This window comes from Pempheris klunzingeri, chromosome 12 (assembly GCF_042242105.1).
Source record: "Pempheris klunzingeri isolate RE-2024b chromosome 12, fPemKlu1.hap1, whole genome shotgun sequence".
Lineage (NCBI taxonomy): Eukaryota > Metazoa > Chordata > Actinopteri > Acropomatiformes > Pempheridae > Pempheris > Pempheris klunzingeri.
Genome location: NC_092023.1, coordinates 15,393,852 through 15,405,525, shown reverse-complemented (window position 1 = coordinate 15,405,525; position 11,674 = coordinate 15,393,852). Strand labels below are relative to the sequence as shown.

At 40.8% G+C, this 11,674-nt stretch overlaps 1 protein-coding gene across 1 annotated transcript; it reads right to left on the bottom strand.

The window, feature by feature from the left end:
• Window positions 1–1,355: 1,355 nt before the first annotated feature.
• LOC139211305 (uncharacterized) lies at window positions 1,356–3,634 on the bottom strand. The gene is made up of 6 exons (XM_070841595.1): window positions 3,576–3,634; window positions 3,323–3,402; window positions 3,029–3,143; window positions 2,056–2,168; window positions 1,808–1,922; window positions 1,356–1,546 (listed from the first exon to the last, which is right to left on the bottom strand). Exons 1-6 carry the CDS (start codon window positions 3,616–3,618, stop codon window positions 1,356–1,358), a joined length of 657 nt encoding a protein of 218 aa, XP_070697696.1. The 5' UTR covers window positions 3,619–3,634.
• Between the last annotated feature and the right edge of the window lie 8,040 nt (window positions 3,635–11,674).

The following is an 11,674-nucleotide window of genomic DNA, read 5'->3' as shown; positions in this document are numbered from 1 at the left end:
CAGACACTCTTACATACTTTTCAAGTAGCACTGAATAGCATGTCAGCATGGATGGAGAATACATTTGTTTCAATATTGTGTAACACTTTAATTTGGGGTCTAATTAAAAAGAATAACATAATAGGAAACACAAATTGTCACGGCTGAAGTTGAAAATCTTCTGGCTTTGGAAATTAACACTAGATTAACTATTAACTTGAAACATTATCCTTTGTCTGTTGCCACCCGATGGGTGATGGGTGACATTACATTTTACCACTGAATCCCAGTACGCAGACCTATTTCTGTAATTGACGATTAGATGGTTGGTCCGCCTACATCAGAGGGTCATTCAGCAGGTCATTTTTTCTCCCATCAGAGTGTTTCCTAATAGAATGATGCGGAATGTCAATGGCTACCTGATGAAATCCTGCAATCTCATTTTGACTCTTAACCTCGACCAGCGAGATGCGTTTGGATGTGTTAGCAAAACCTGAGAGCAGACAGACAAAGCAGTCCATTTGGCGGAACGGTTCACCTCATTTAAACTGCCGCTCTCGTCCACATCCTGCCATCAAGCACATAAATGGCGAGTAGCGATTGTTAAAACAGAGCCATCTGGAAGGCAGTGAGGACGGCAATTTGTAGTTGTATCCATGCTCTTGTTAATGTAAATTCTACCTGCACAGAAGCATCACCTTTAATCCAAAGAGTCCCTGTCTGGGATCCATTGCTGCCTGCAATTACTTCAGTGGCTGCTGAAGTGAATCAGTTGTGTTTGTCTTGTTTGGCTTCATCTAATTCCCCATCAAAAATGGGACCTTAGGGAATTCCCCAGGACAGTGTTATTTATAGAAGTTCTACCCAATTTACTTTTTATTTGACAGCTAAAGTGCATCTGTGTTACTGAAGATTTGTGGTACTATTAACTTAACAAATGTTTTTAGGCACATCAGTCGTTACAGGGGAGATCAGCATCTTGGGTGTTTGTTTTGAAAGGAAACACTTCCTGTGGCCAGTATCCTAAAATAACCACAGTGGATGGGCTTTTTTGACACCTTAGGTCAGTCTCTACATTTTTAGCCCCACTAGTGGCAAGGATAGCAAATATTTCTTTTTTTTTTTTTTTCAGTATGTGAGGACCTCACAGAGTAAGTGGAACTGCAGTGGTTGTTTCAGTAAGTAACAGTCAAAGGTAAACACAAAAGCACGGCTTATCTTGCATAACGGGCTGAAAAATGTCAAGTGTACCGACACTTAACCCAGCCTGCACAAGTGCCAGCAAATGAAACCACTCAGGTTGAGGACCTGTTTTATTCTTCAAACCTGAAGTCAGATCAACTCACACTCAGCTTTTATTTGCAAAGCTTCGTTTCTCATGCGACAGAGGAACTTCCACATACAAGACAGTCATACTGTGACTCCCCCTGTACGCCTTGATTCTTTAGCTCAGTCATGAAACCGTCAGTGATGTTGGCCTGCAGTTGGCTACTGCTCTTGGTTGTCAGGCAGTCCTGATCTTCAGGAAAATATGCCGTCTTTGCGCCTGAAACTTGAATAGATTCTTCTAGAAATGGATAGAAGCAAAGTTAGGTTCAACTTCACAACTCACCATTCTACATAAGTGCCACTGTATAAATATGTAATGTGAGTTTCCTTGTACAGACATTTTAAGACATAAAAAAGTAATAAAACATAACTGCACTGAAGGAATCTGAAGTGCATTTGACGAGGGTTGGGTGTTTGTAAATTAGTTTCTGCTTTGAACTTTGCTATCAGCATAAAGTTATTAAATGCCACTAAGTTAGTCAATAAAATAGAGTCTTACTGTTGCAGACAGCCAGCTTGTTTCCTCCTACGTACTGGCTTTGCCATTTATATCCTGTCTGCTTGCTGCATTCATCATACAGACGACTTCTCCTCATAAAACCAAAGTCGTAACCCTGTGAAAGAAGATCCAAATTATATTAATCTTTTTTTTCCCTTTTTGTGCAGAACTGTCCAGAAAATATTGTACTTTTACTACGACTTGTTTTTTTTTTTATCATACTATGTTAAATTGTTTGTACTACTTACGTGGTTACACAGAGGCTTGCAATATCTCTTGTCGGCAACTGTGACGCATGCCAACCCTCCATTGTCGGGAACTTCGGCTTCAGGGCATTGCTTTGGCTCGGCACCGTGGCATTCTATGAATAATTAGATGTAGTAAACGAGGAATACAAAACATTTCACCTGTTAGATGTCCATTTCGTCATCTGCAGGCCTTCTGTAGGCTTCAGGCCTAAGCCCTACACTGTACTGACTGACCATAGTAGGTGTGATGAAATCTGGAGCTGCAGTCAGAGCGTGTTCTTTACTCATGTACTTTATTCTTTATTCATTTAGTCTTAAACAGTGGGGAGAACACGTTCAATAGACAGTAATCATTATATTAATTTAATCCTAATCAGTGTTAGTGGGGTTTGCCAGATTTACCACATTTGTCAAGGCAGTGAGCCCTTCGGCTTTGTGAAAACAATCTCTGTAGTCAGTGCGGTGTACTTTAGACTTAACTGTTATTTACATTAGTTGATTATTATTTACATTAGTGATCTTTTTATTTCAATTAGATTAAAGTACAGCCCAGTCTAAGCTTTAATTGAATTAGTCTCAGCTGGGATAGACTAACTGCAGCCTCTACTTCCTCTCAAGGTATCATGGCATGTACAATTCAGGTACATCCCAAAAATAGCTAGAAATGAACAGATCATATTAACCGCAAATACAGAAATATAATCTGTTAAGGTGAAGAAAGTATGTCAATTTTAGTTCCAACCGCCAGTCCTGGACTTGTGGACCACCTGTTCAACCTTCCTGCATAACCCCGACCCCCTTACGCTTATCTCAGTCTGAGCTTCACTCTAATACTGAGCCTGTGTGAGTGTGAATCCTCAAACAGCCCCTCGAAGAAGTGAGAACCAGACAGCACGTCTTCACGCTCGCACTCTAAAATTCAAACTGCTCACACAGATAAAAGTAGAGCACAATCGGATGCACATGTCTGTACCTTTCAGCTGGTGTTTGGACAGAGTATCAGTCACATCCCTGATGGAGAGCAGCAGTGCAGCTGTCTCCTGTGCGCTCAGTGCAGACAGCAGGCTTTCACCACACTCTACCGACTCCTGTTGGTTAATATCTGTCAGTACACTTGTTTTGTTGCTCAGACGTGACATGAAAAGCAAACTGAAAATAAAAATATCAAATACTGGCTGGATGCCTGGTACATTTACATTTATGCGCATGCTACAGCAGCTTTTCTGGTAGGGCAAACATTAATACTGTAGCTTACCTTGAGGTCAGCTGATAGGCGCTCCAAGAGCTGCGTTGCGGAGCTGCAATTCTGAAGTAAAGATTCGTGTTGAGCTGCAGAGGAGGACATGACTGCAAGCAGAAGCACACACACACACACACACACACACACACACACACACACTGAATATTATATCCATTTTTCTTTATCTTTCAATGAATTTTTGTTAAGCCACTTACAGTACACATGCACTCCGATTCTCTCATGATCTCCATTCCAGAAATACATACAACAGTGAGATTACCTGTTAGTAAGAAAAGCCAAGTAAGTGATTCCACTAAAGCCATGGTCACTGAATTTGAATTTTTCTGACTCAGAACTGAATGCAGAAAGCAGTGACAGGTGGATTTATTGACTCAGTCTATGGGGGCAAAGTTTACAAAATTGGCCAATATTGTGGTCTGCAGCCAAGACTGGAATCACCGGATTGCCAACATTTCACAAACTTCCCTTTCAAAACATCCACTTCTATGGTGTAACTTGAACTTTGGCTCTGCAGCAGTGGGTGTCATTAGGTTCTGACTTCAGTTCATTTTTATATTGATTTGTGCCGATTTAGTTGTTGCTCTGGTTTCCTCTTATTATAAATCCTTGTTCCACCACAGTGTGTACTGCACTGTATGTCCCTGCTTTGCACTGATGGGGGAGCTGGTAGCACACACCAGCTGATGCAATTAGCCTCTGTGCTGGTTGCCTTCACACAGGATGCCTCTACTACTTCTTAGTTGTGAGGCCATTATAGAGCCAAAATGTCAGTGTGGAATCTAGACACACACACACACACACACACACACACACACACACACACACACACACATCGTCAGACACACTGGGTGACTCGGTGTCAGTCAGTAAGTTGTGCCACAAAGGATGACTGTGTAAATAATTCACTGTGGATGTTATACATTATGGATGTCTGACAATCTGGGAGCAAATTAATTATTGAAGCATTTAGAAGGAGTGATTGAGCTCATTAACATGGAGAAATAGCCTTTTTTGTTTGATTTGAGGAACAAAGATTAGTCCCCGAAATGGCCCTTTTTTGTTTGGAAGTCTTCTCACGTAATTAAAGAGATGTTAGAAGGTCAAGTTTTTGGTAATGATATGTTATCCACAACATACAGCGTCTAAAATTAGATTAGGAGATTGGAGGATTACATTTATGTTGTGAGTTGAAAAATAGGCAATAATAATCAATGACTCAGAGTTCAAGTCCATAATGCTCACATGTTGCTTTGGCTCAGAGGAGTAGGTGACAGAGTTGCTGCTGTGGAAGTCTTTGTAAAATTTGGGAAAAACATCAGTATGAAACTACCAGGTTATACATACAAGGATTGTGATGCGTGAAGTTGTGGTATGAAAGGCTTCTCGCACACAGTCTTGGTTTGATAACCTGTGACAGTTTGCTTATCTTACACTGCTGTGGTTAAAGGGGAACTCCACTAAATTTACACATTAAAAAAGGAAACACATGAATTCTTTTTGCAAGTCTTAAGGAGCCGGCCTACTACTACAAATGTGAAAAATGGCTAACAACATAGTTGTATGAAGCCTTTTGTGGTTCCAGAGGGACCTCACGTTCATTCCCATGTGTGATTGGTTAAGTTTCGGCATTACTCGCCTCAGATTGGTTAGTCACATAGACTGTATAAAAAAAAAAAAAAAAGTGGACATAGCGTGACAACATCCATTGGTTTCGCTTTATGGTTGTCACCATCTTGGCGTTTTGGAGCTAGAAGTGACGATTCTTTGACGTAGACTGCCTGTGATTGGTCAGTCACAACGTAGTCCCGCCCTAAAGCATACCCTGCTTTATTATCTATTTTTCCTCTAAATGAGACCAAAATTCACTAAATGAACATGATGCTGTAAGAAGATGTGAAACTAGTGTCAGAGACCATGAACTCCTTAGCAAAGTGTTTACTTAGGTGATAAATCAAGGTAGAAGTAGGCTCATTTTCTCATACACTTCTGTACAATCTGATTTCTTTGAGCAACCTGTAGAGTCGCCCCCTGCTGGCCATTGGAAAGAATTCAGGTCCTTCAGGCCCTTTTGCATTGGCTTCACACCTACCTCTTTAATACAGTGTGTGGTTGTAATGGTTGCTGTCCCAAATCTTACCAACAAACACTGCTGTGTTACATACTTAAATGCAAGTCGTGCCATGCAGCTTTCATCACTGCATTTTCCATTATATAAACAGTACCTTCACACACCTCTTCTCCTCTTTACATTTGCATAAAACATTTTTACATCTGTCTTTAAAAACTCAAGAGATTAAAAAAAATTATGTTGTGAAAGTCTCACAGCATCTGGTTAAGTGTTTAACATTTGAACACCCACAAACTTTTAAGTTTTTAGATTCAATTTATCCACATCTGTGATTTTTTTTTTACTGAAACCTTTTGACTTGTCTCAACTTAGAAAAAAAACGCTACCACGTGGATCTTTTGAGCTTTCAGCTCGTGGCTTAAATGTCATCATGTGACCTATATGTAACATGCCTGTCACATTATGATGGATGGGGAGGAGTTCATAACCCTTGTCACTATTCAAAGATGGTCCTGATTGTCTGATGTGAATAACCTCCATCATTTCCTCATTGACTCCTGTTTGATGACTGAGATCCATTCCTGGGAATGGTTGGCTGGTTAACAACGACAAGATCATTCCCTAACCTTAGCGGATTAATGGGGATCTATTTGCAGGCATGGAATATACTATTCATAATGAAGTTTCCAGTAGTGTATAATCTGAAACTAAGAGTGTCAGCCTGTATTTGTCAGCTTTGAATGAGCCTACATAGAGGGAGCCAACATAGGGTCCTCTATCACGAGTCCACCATGTTGCTCTGCCATGTTTCTACCATAGCCCAGAGCGGACAAACAGGGCCTTTTGTGTTTTAACATGGAAGTGGCAGCCTGAATTTGGTGGTGCAATTCCACAAATTGAAAGACAAAGAAGAAGAAGATAGAAAAAAAAAATACCATTTTGCCTTGTGGGAGGTTTGAGACCCCAAGTTTAAGATAACTTCATTAATTGAACAACAACAAAAAACAAAAAACAAGGGAGCGTGAATCTTTTTCGGGTCACAGCAACTTCTCTTCACACTTGGAAAGGGAGGGGTGAGCCGAGGGGTATTGAACTAGATGCTGCTAGATGCTACTAAATCCTACACAGTACACCTTTAACCGTAAACACTGACCTGTGATGGGACACAAACCACAGCGTGTGTTGTGAAAATCAGAAGTCTTGGACTTCAAACGACCCACCGTGGTTGTATCACTTTCTGGTTTGTCAAATCATGCATAAGCTGTGTGAGAGGTTAAAATCAATGACCAAAGCGATAGTTTTCTGGACTGTCCATAAACACATTCTAACAGCAGGCCAATCCGCCTTAATACCTGGCACACATACTTACACACAGTGCACATCTATACAGAGGCAGGCACACCCACAGAAGCCCTTTGTGACTGTGTGGTAAAAGTGATGATGAATGGCGTGCATGATAGCAACACGCTTTCCTCTCTGTCTAACCTTTCTCAAATACTCGTGACATTCTTCCCGCGGCACTCCTTGTCTGCCTACCTCGGAGGCATTGTGCTGAATTAGCCAGCCGTGGAAAACTGCTACTCTGTTGTCAAATGATTCACATGGATGAGTCGCAGAAAGCCAAGTACTCTCAGCTAATTAGTATTCAGGAAGACGCCGCTCTACCTGTTTCAAAGTCTTTTCCTGTTTGGGAGGATCACTGTGCCTCCAGGGAAAGTTTGAACGCAATCACTGATGAATAGCTAATAACGTCTATTAGCCCATTTTAATTACCCCTTTGCTTTTATCACGGGGCTGATTTATTTTCTTAACACACACAAGCCGCAGCCGTTGCGGATCATTTTTAAAGGTGCAGCGCACAGCCCTGTAACAGATTTTGTGAGATTAATGTGCAAATGCCTTCGGAAGCAAGGGTTTAACACAGATATTCAACTCTGAGCTTGTAAAGATACAGCCAAACTGATCTTGTCAGGTGAAAAAGGCTTTTTCCGTCTAAAGAAAAATCAAAGTGAAGGGAACAGAGAGACAAGAAGGGAACAGGGCAGTTGAAAGTGTGCCTGCTAATTCCAGCTGTGCCCTATCAAACATTTGACGCCCAGCAGGAGGCTCCAAAAGGCTTTCTTCTCCCTGTCTCGAATAACCCCGTACGCTAATTAAAAAACTATTATAGGGACAGAAATGTCTGCTGGTGGGATGAGAACACTATGAAAAGTGCTAATATAATAGCTGAGTGACAGTTTCACTCATCGTTCAGCCGCTGCTCTTTTTTTTCGTTCTCTGACATTCAAATAATGTGTGTACACTGCACAATGGGGAGAGAAGTGCCACTCACAGGGAAAGTGCAGAAAGAAAGGACGTTCTTTAATGAAAGACCATCATGGATCTCACCGAGTGAGCCGGCACAACAGGCTCACTCAGTCACTTTGTCATCCTGCATGTCAATCTGTCAAATGAACGCGCAGAGTGCTCAACACTTACAGGAATGTAAAGAACATCCATGTACCAAAGTAACAGCCCAGAACACACACCAGATGGAGGAAACTATTAATTTATCAAATATTTATAAGATGCAAATGTGACTAGAGAATGATGGTGCTGTCCCCGAACACCTGTTTCCCTGCCGGCTTGCCGAGCTCTTGTTTACCACCTGTCTTCTTACACACTTCCTTCCTTCCTGAACACCAGCAGGCCTGCGAGTTCATCTCGCGTCTTACTGCCTCTGCAGCTTGTTGGCTAGCGTTCTTGCACTCTTCCTACTTCTTCTCCAGCAAAATACAGCTGTTTACTCGTTGCCTTTCTGTTTGTGTTTGTCTTTGCCAACGACTAACTGTATTTAACTCCCTGCTCCTTGTTTCCTGTCACGTTAGTCACTTCCTGTTTATATCTTACCTGGTTTCCACTTATATCAAGTAAGTCTCATCCTGATTGGCAGTTAGTATGCTCATGACTTTCCTATGCATGCACTTGTTCACTGATTGCATGCCTGCTTGGCTTTATGGCCGTATGGGGAGATGCTCACCAGTTGATTTTCCTTCTAATCCAGTTCAGGTTTCTACAAATTATGTTTATATACAACGTTTTGGCATCCATGATTTATGGTAGTTATGGGGGCTCCATGGCTCAATGTAGGAAGTAGTGTCACGTCCATTTATACCGAAGTGTAGCTACATTAACCAGACAGCACTGATATTGTCATATTGTGCTTTAGCGTATTGTTTCTTGCAGTTTTATCACTAGTGTTGGACTAAATATTGGAAACACTTCAAGTAAGTTTGTAGGAGACAGAGTGTCTATACTCACATGATCCATCAACTTTGTCCTAACCTTAACAAACTCTCAAGTTGTATTGAAAATGCTCAATATTTGAAGTCACTGGCAAACAGATTATTTTGCCGTTCACTCACCATTGATTCTTAATCCCAATCACAACTTTTTTCTATCTCTACCCTATCCAGTGGCGTTTGACCAAGTAACTCTAGATGTCCTGCATACCCAACATGTATAATATGGGAACGACCAATTGAAGCTGACGCATCTAGAAATAGCTGTCCATTCTTACCGATTGGCTTCCTGACTGTTAGTGCCATATTGGCACCGTGCTGGCGATTTGCAGCGTGAACTCGTAGAACATAACAGAAAGCCTGCTGTATCATCCATGGGGGTCTCTGTGTGACGGGGATACGCTCTGCGGCTTCACAACACAGGGGCACACAGAAAGAGCAAGAGTTCATTGTTCATGTCTTTAAAGGGTTAGCGCTGCTGCCAAACGCTGACAGGAGGCCAAAAATATGGTGGCAGTTTCTTTTTTTTTTTTTCTTCTTTCTCTCAAGAACAAAAGCACGATGAAAGCTTTTTAAATGGCGCAAGAGGAGGCTTTGTTAGCAATCGATACAGTGTTTACTAAAGGTCCCAGAGGATCCTTTTAAAAACTTGTTTGCTTTGAAAGGAAGAAACAACTTCAAAATGTTCTCGACTGATGCTTTTCACTGTGGTGGTTTCATCCTTTGATGAACAGACTTTTAGGGATTATAAACCTTTGATTCAGTGACTTTTCAATATGCTTACATATACCAACAAAGGATCACATATTCATGATGATATTAAAAGGAATACTTGGCCAATTTTCAATTGACACATTACAATTGGCATTGTAATATGGGCCCTATATGCAAATGAACTATGTTTAACTTTCCTGTGTGTAGCATGTAATTTATAGCGTGTTTTCACAAAGAATTTACAAATTGTTTTGCAAAAATGTGTAAGTCACTGACTGAATCACAGACGGAAATATCAAAACACACAGTGAAAGCACAGAGAAAGAGAATACATAACACATTTAGAAAAATCAAAGTCTGTTTGATGAAAAGGCTTAAAACCTCTTTTTTTAAACTGGCCAGCTGTGAAGTCTTGTGGGCTTTCAGCTCCTGGAGAAGAATGTTTTTGCTATTTCCCTGCTGAGGCTTCTTGTTGACTGGGTTTCACATGACTCGGAAGTTGATGACAAATGCAGACTGGCCAGGCTGTCTCCTGTTGAGGATGTTTGGCACTGCCTGCTGGAGTGGTTCCATTTAGGAAGGCAACGGGAAGATAAGCCATAAATTACAGAAATGTAAAGTCAAGTCAGTTTTATTTATTTAGCCCAATATTACAAATTGCAAAATCTCCTCTAGGGGCTTTACAGTCTGTACAGCAGAGGACCTTATGCTTCAGCTGTGCTTTTTTTTGCTCTCTCACCCACTGTTTCACTGTTTCAGAGAGACACTGATGCTGCTAATGGGCCCTAGGACAGTAAAAGGCTTTTCAGATTAGTGCTCCAAAAGCAGCTTTAAGATTCTTCCCGGTCCCAGCTGTGGGACCCTCCCACAGTTTGGCTCTATCTCTTGGCTACTCAAGGAAGAAAACTCAAGATTGCATAAGACAACTTTGAAGGTTGAATTGTAATGTTATGTTTGCCTATGATGTGTGTGTGTGTGTGTGTGTGTGTGTGTCCTTCTGTAAAAAGGTTGCGGTTAATGTCTTGTGTTTTGGTGTGTGCATTTATGCGCGTTGATTTCCATATGAAAAAGTACGCACTGTCCGTGTGTGAGTTATTGGTTTAATTTTCCTCTTTATGCGACTGTAAATGGATGCTATTTGAATAAAGCTTCGGAGGCTCATAAAAGTGCCTGTGTTGAGATAGTGGATCTAGTTAAGTTCCTCCTCACATTCGAAGTGGACTGAGCTGATGGGCAGTGACAGAGACGGGGAGACGAAAATAAAATTCTTCCACTGCTCCCCCTCAGTTGTGATATCTCTAAAAACCTGATTCACACTGTTGGTGATATAATTTCTTTTTTTTTTTTGACATCACACCTAAAAGTGACATAAGAGATTAGAGAGAGGAACTCTGTAAAGTCAAAGCATAACGTGGGTGGAGCCCCAGTCAACCACACTCATCCACTACAGCCAGCCCTGCAGCAAATTTATTCCTATTACTCATTTGATTTCTTTTTCAGACTATTGAGGGGAAAAAAGAGGGACTCATTCCAAAATGATATATCACTTTTGGATAGACTTTACTACCTGACATTCATAAGCCAATTTCCCTCAAACACAGGTGATTATAAAACCAGAAATAGAACCAGTTTGTAAGGAGATGTCTTAAAATGACTCAACAGTGCATCTTATGAGCACTTACCACGTTGGAATGAAGTGTTGATTTACCTACATAGCCTCATTTTTGGTTGTAAATGTTCACATTTTCATGCTGGGCAACAGAAAAAATCATCAGGTTTCCTGCAGATATAAATCTGCAACGTGTTGTCTTGTTGAAATTGGAATAAAATACTCCACCAGATATGACTGCACTCTGCAGGGAGCCACAACATGCATGCCTTGAACAATCGCACCATTTCAATTGCATGAAAGAAATGATAATAAGGTCACACGACATACAGAAATGAGGGCACTACTGTTTACAGCGAGATCAGAATTAACAGTAAATCTGCATATTTTAGCATAGAGCATGAATAAATAACATAGGAGTGTTTGTTGTGCAATTTACTGGCACAATTCCCATGTTTCAGCCACGTTGTTTTTCCACTACTAACTACAACATCAGATTCCTACAATGGTAAAGCGTGAACCATTTTTCCAAAATGTCTTGATGCAAAATGCTATAAAATGTATGTATTTTGGGATTTGTGATATCACATCAAGACAAGGATACTTTTTTTTTTTTCACTGTAATAATAACTGCTTTATAAAGTGCCAAAATCTGTTCCTTAGTTTAGTGAGAAGTATGAATTTGG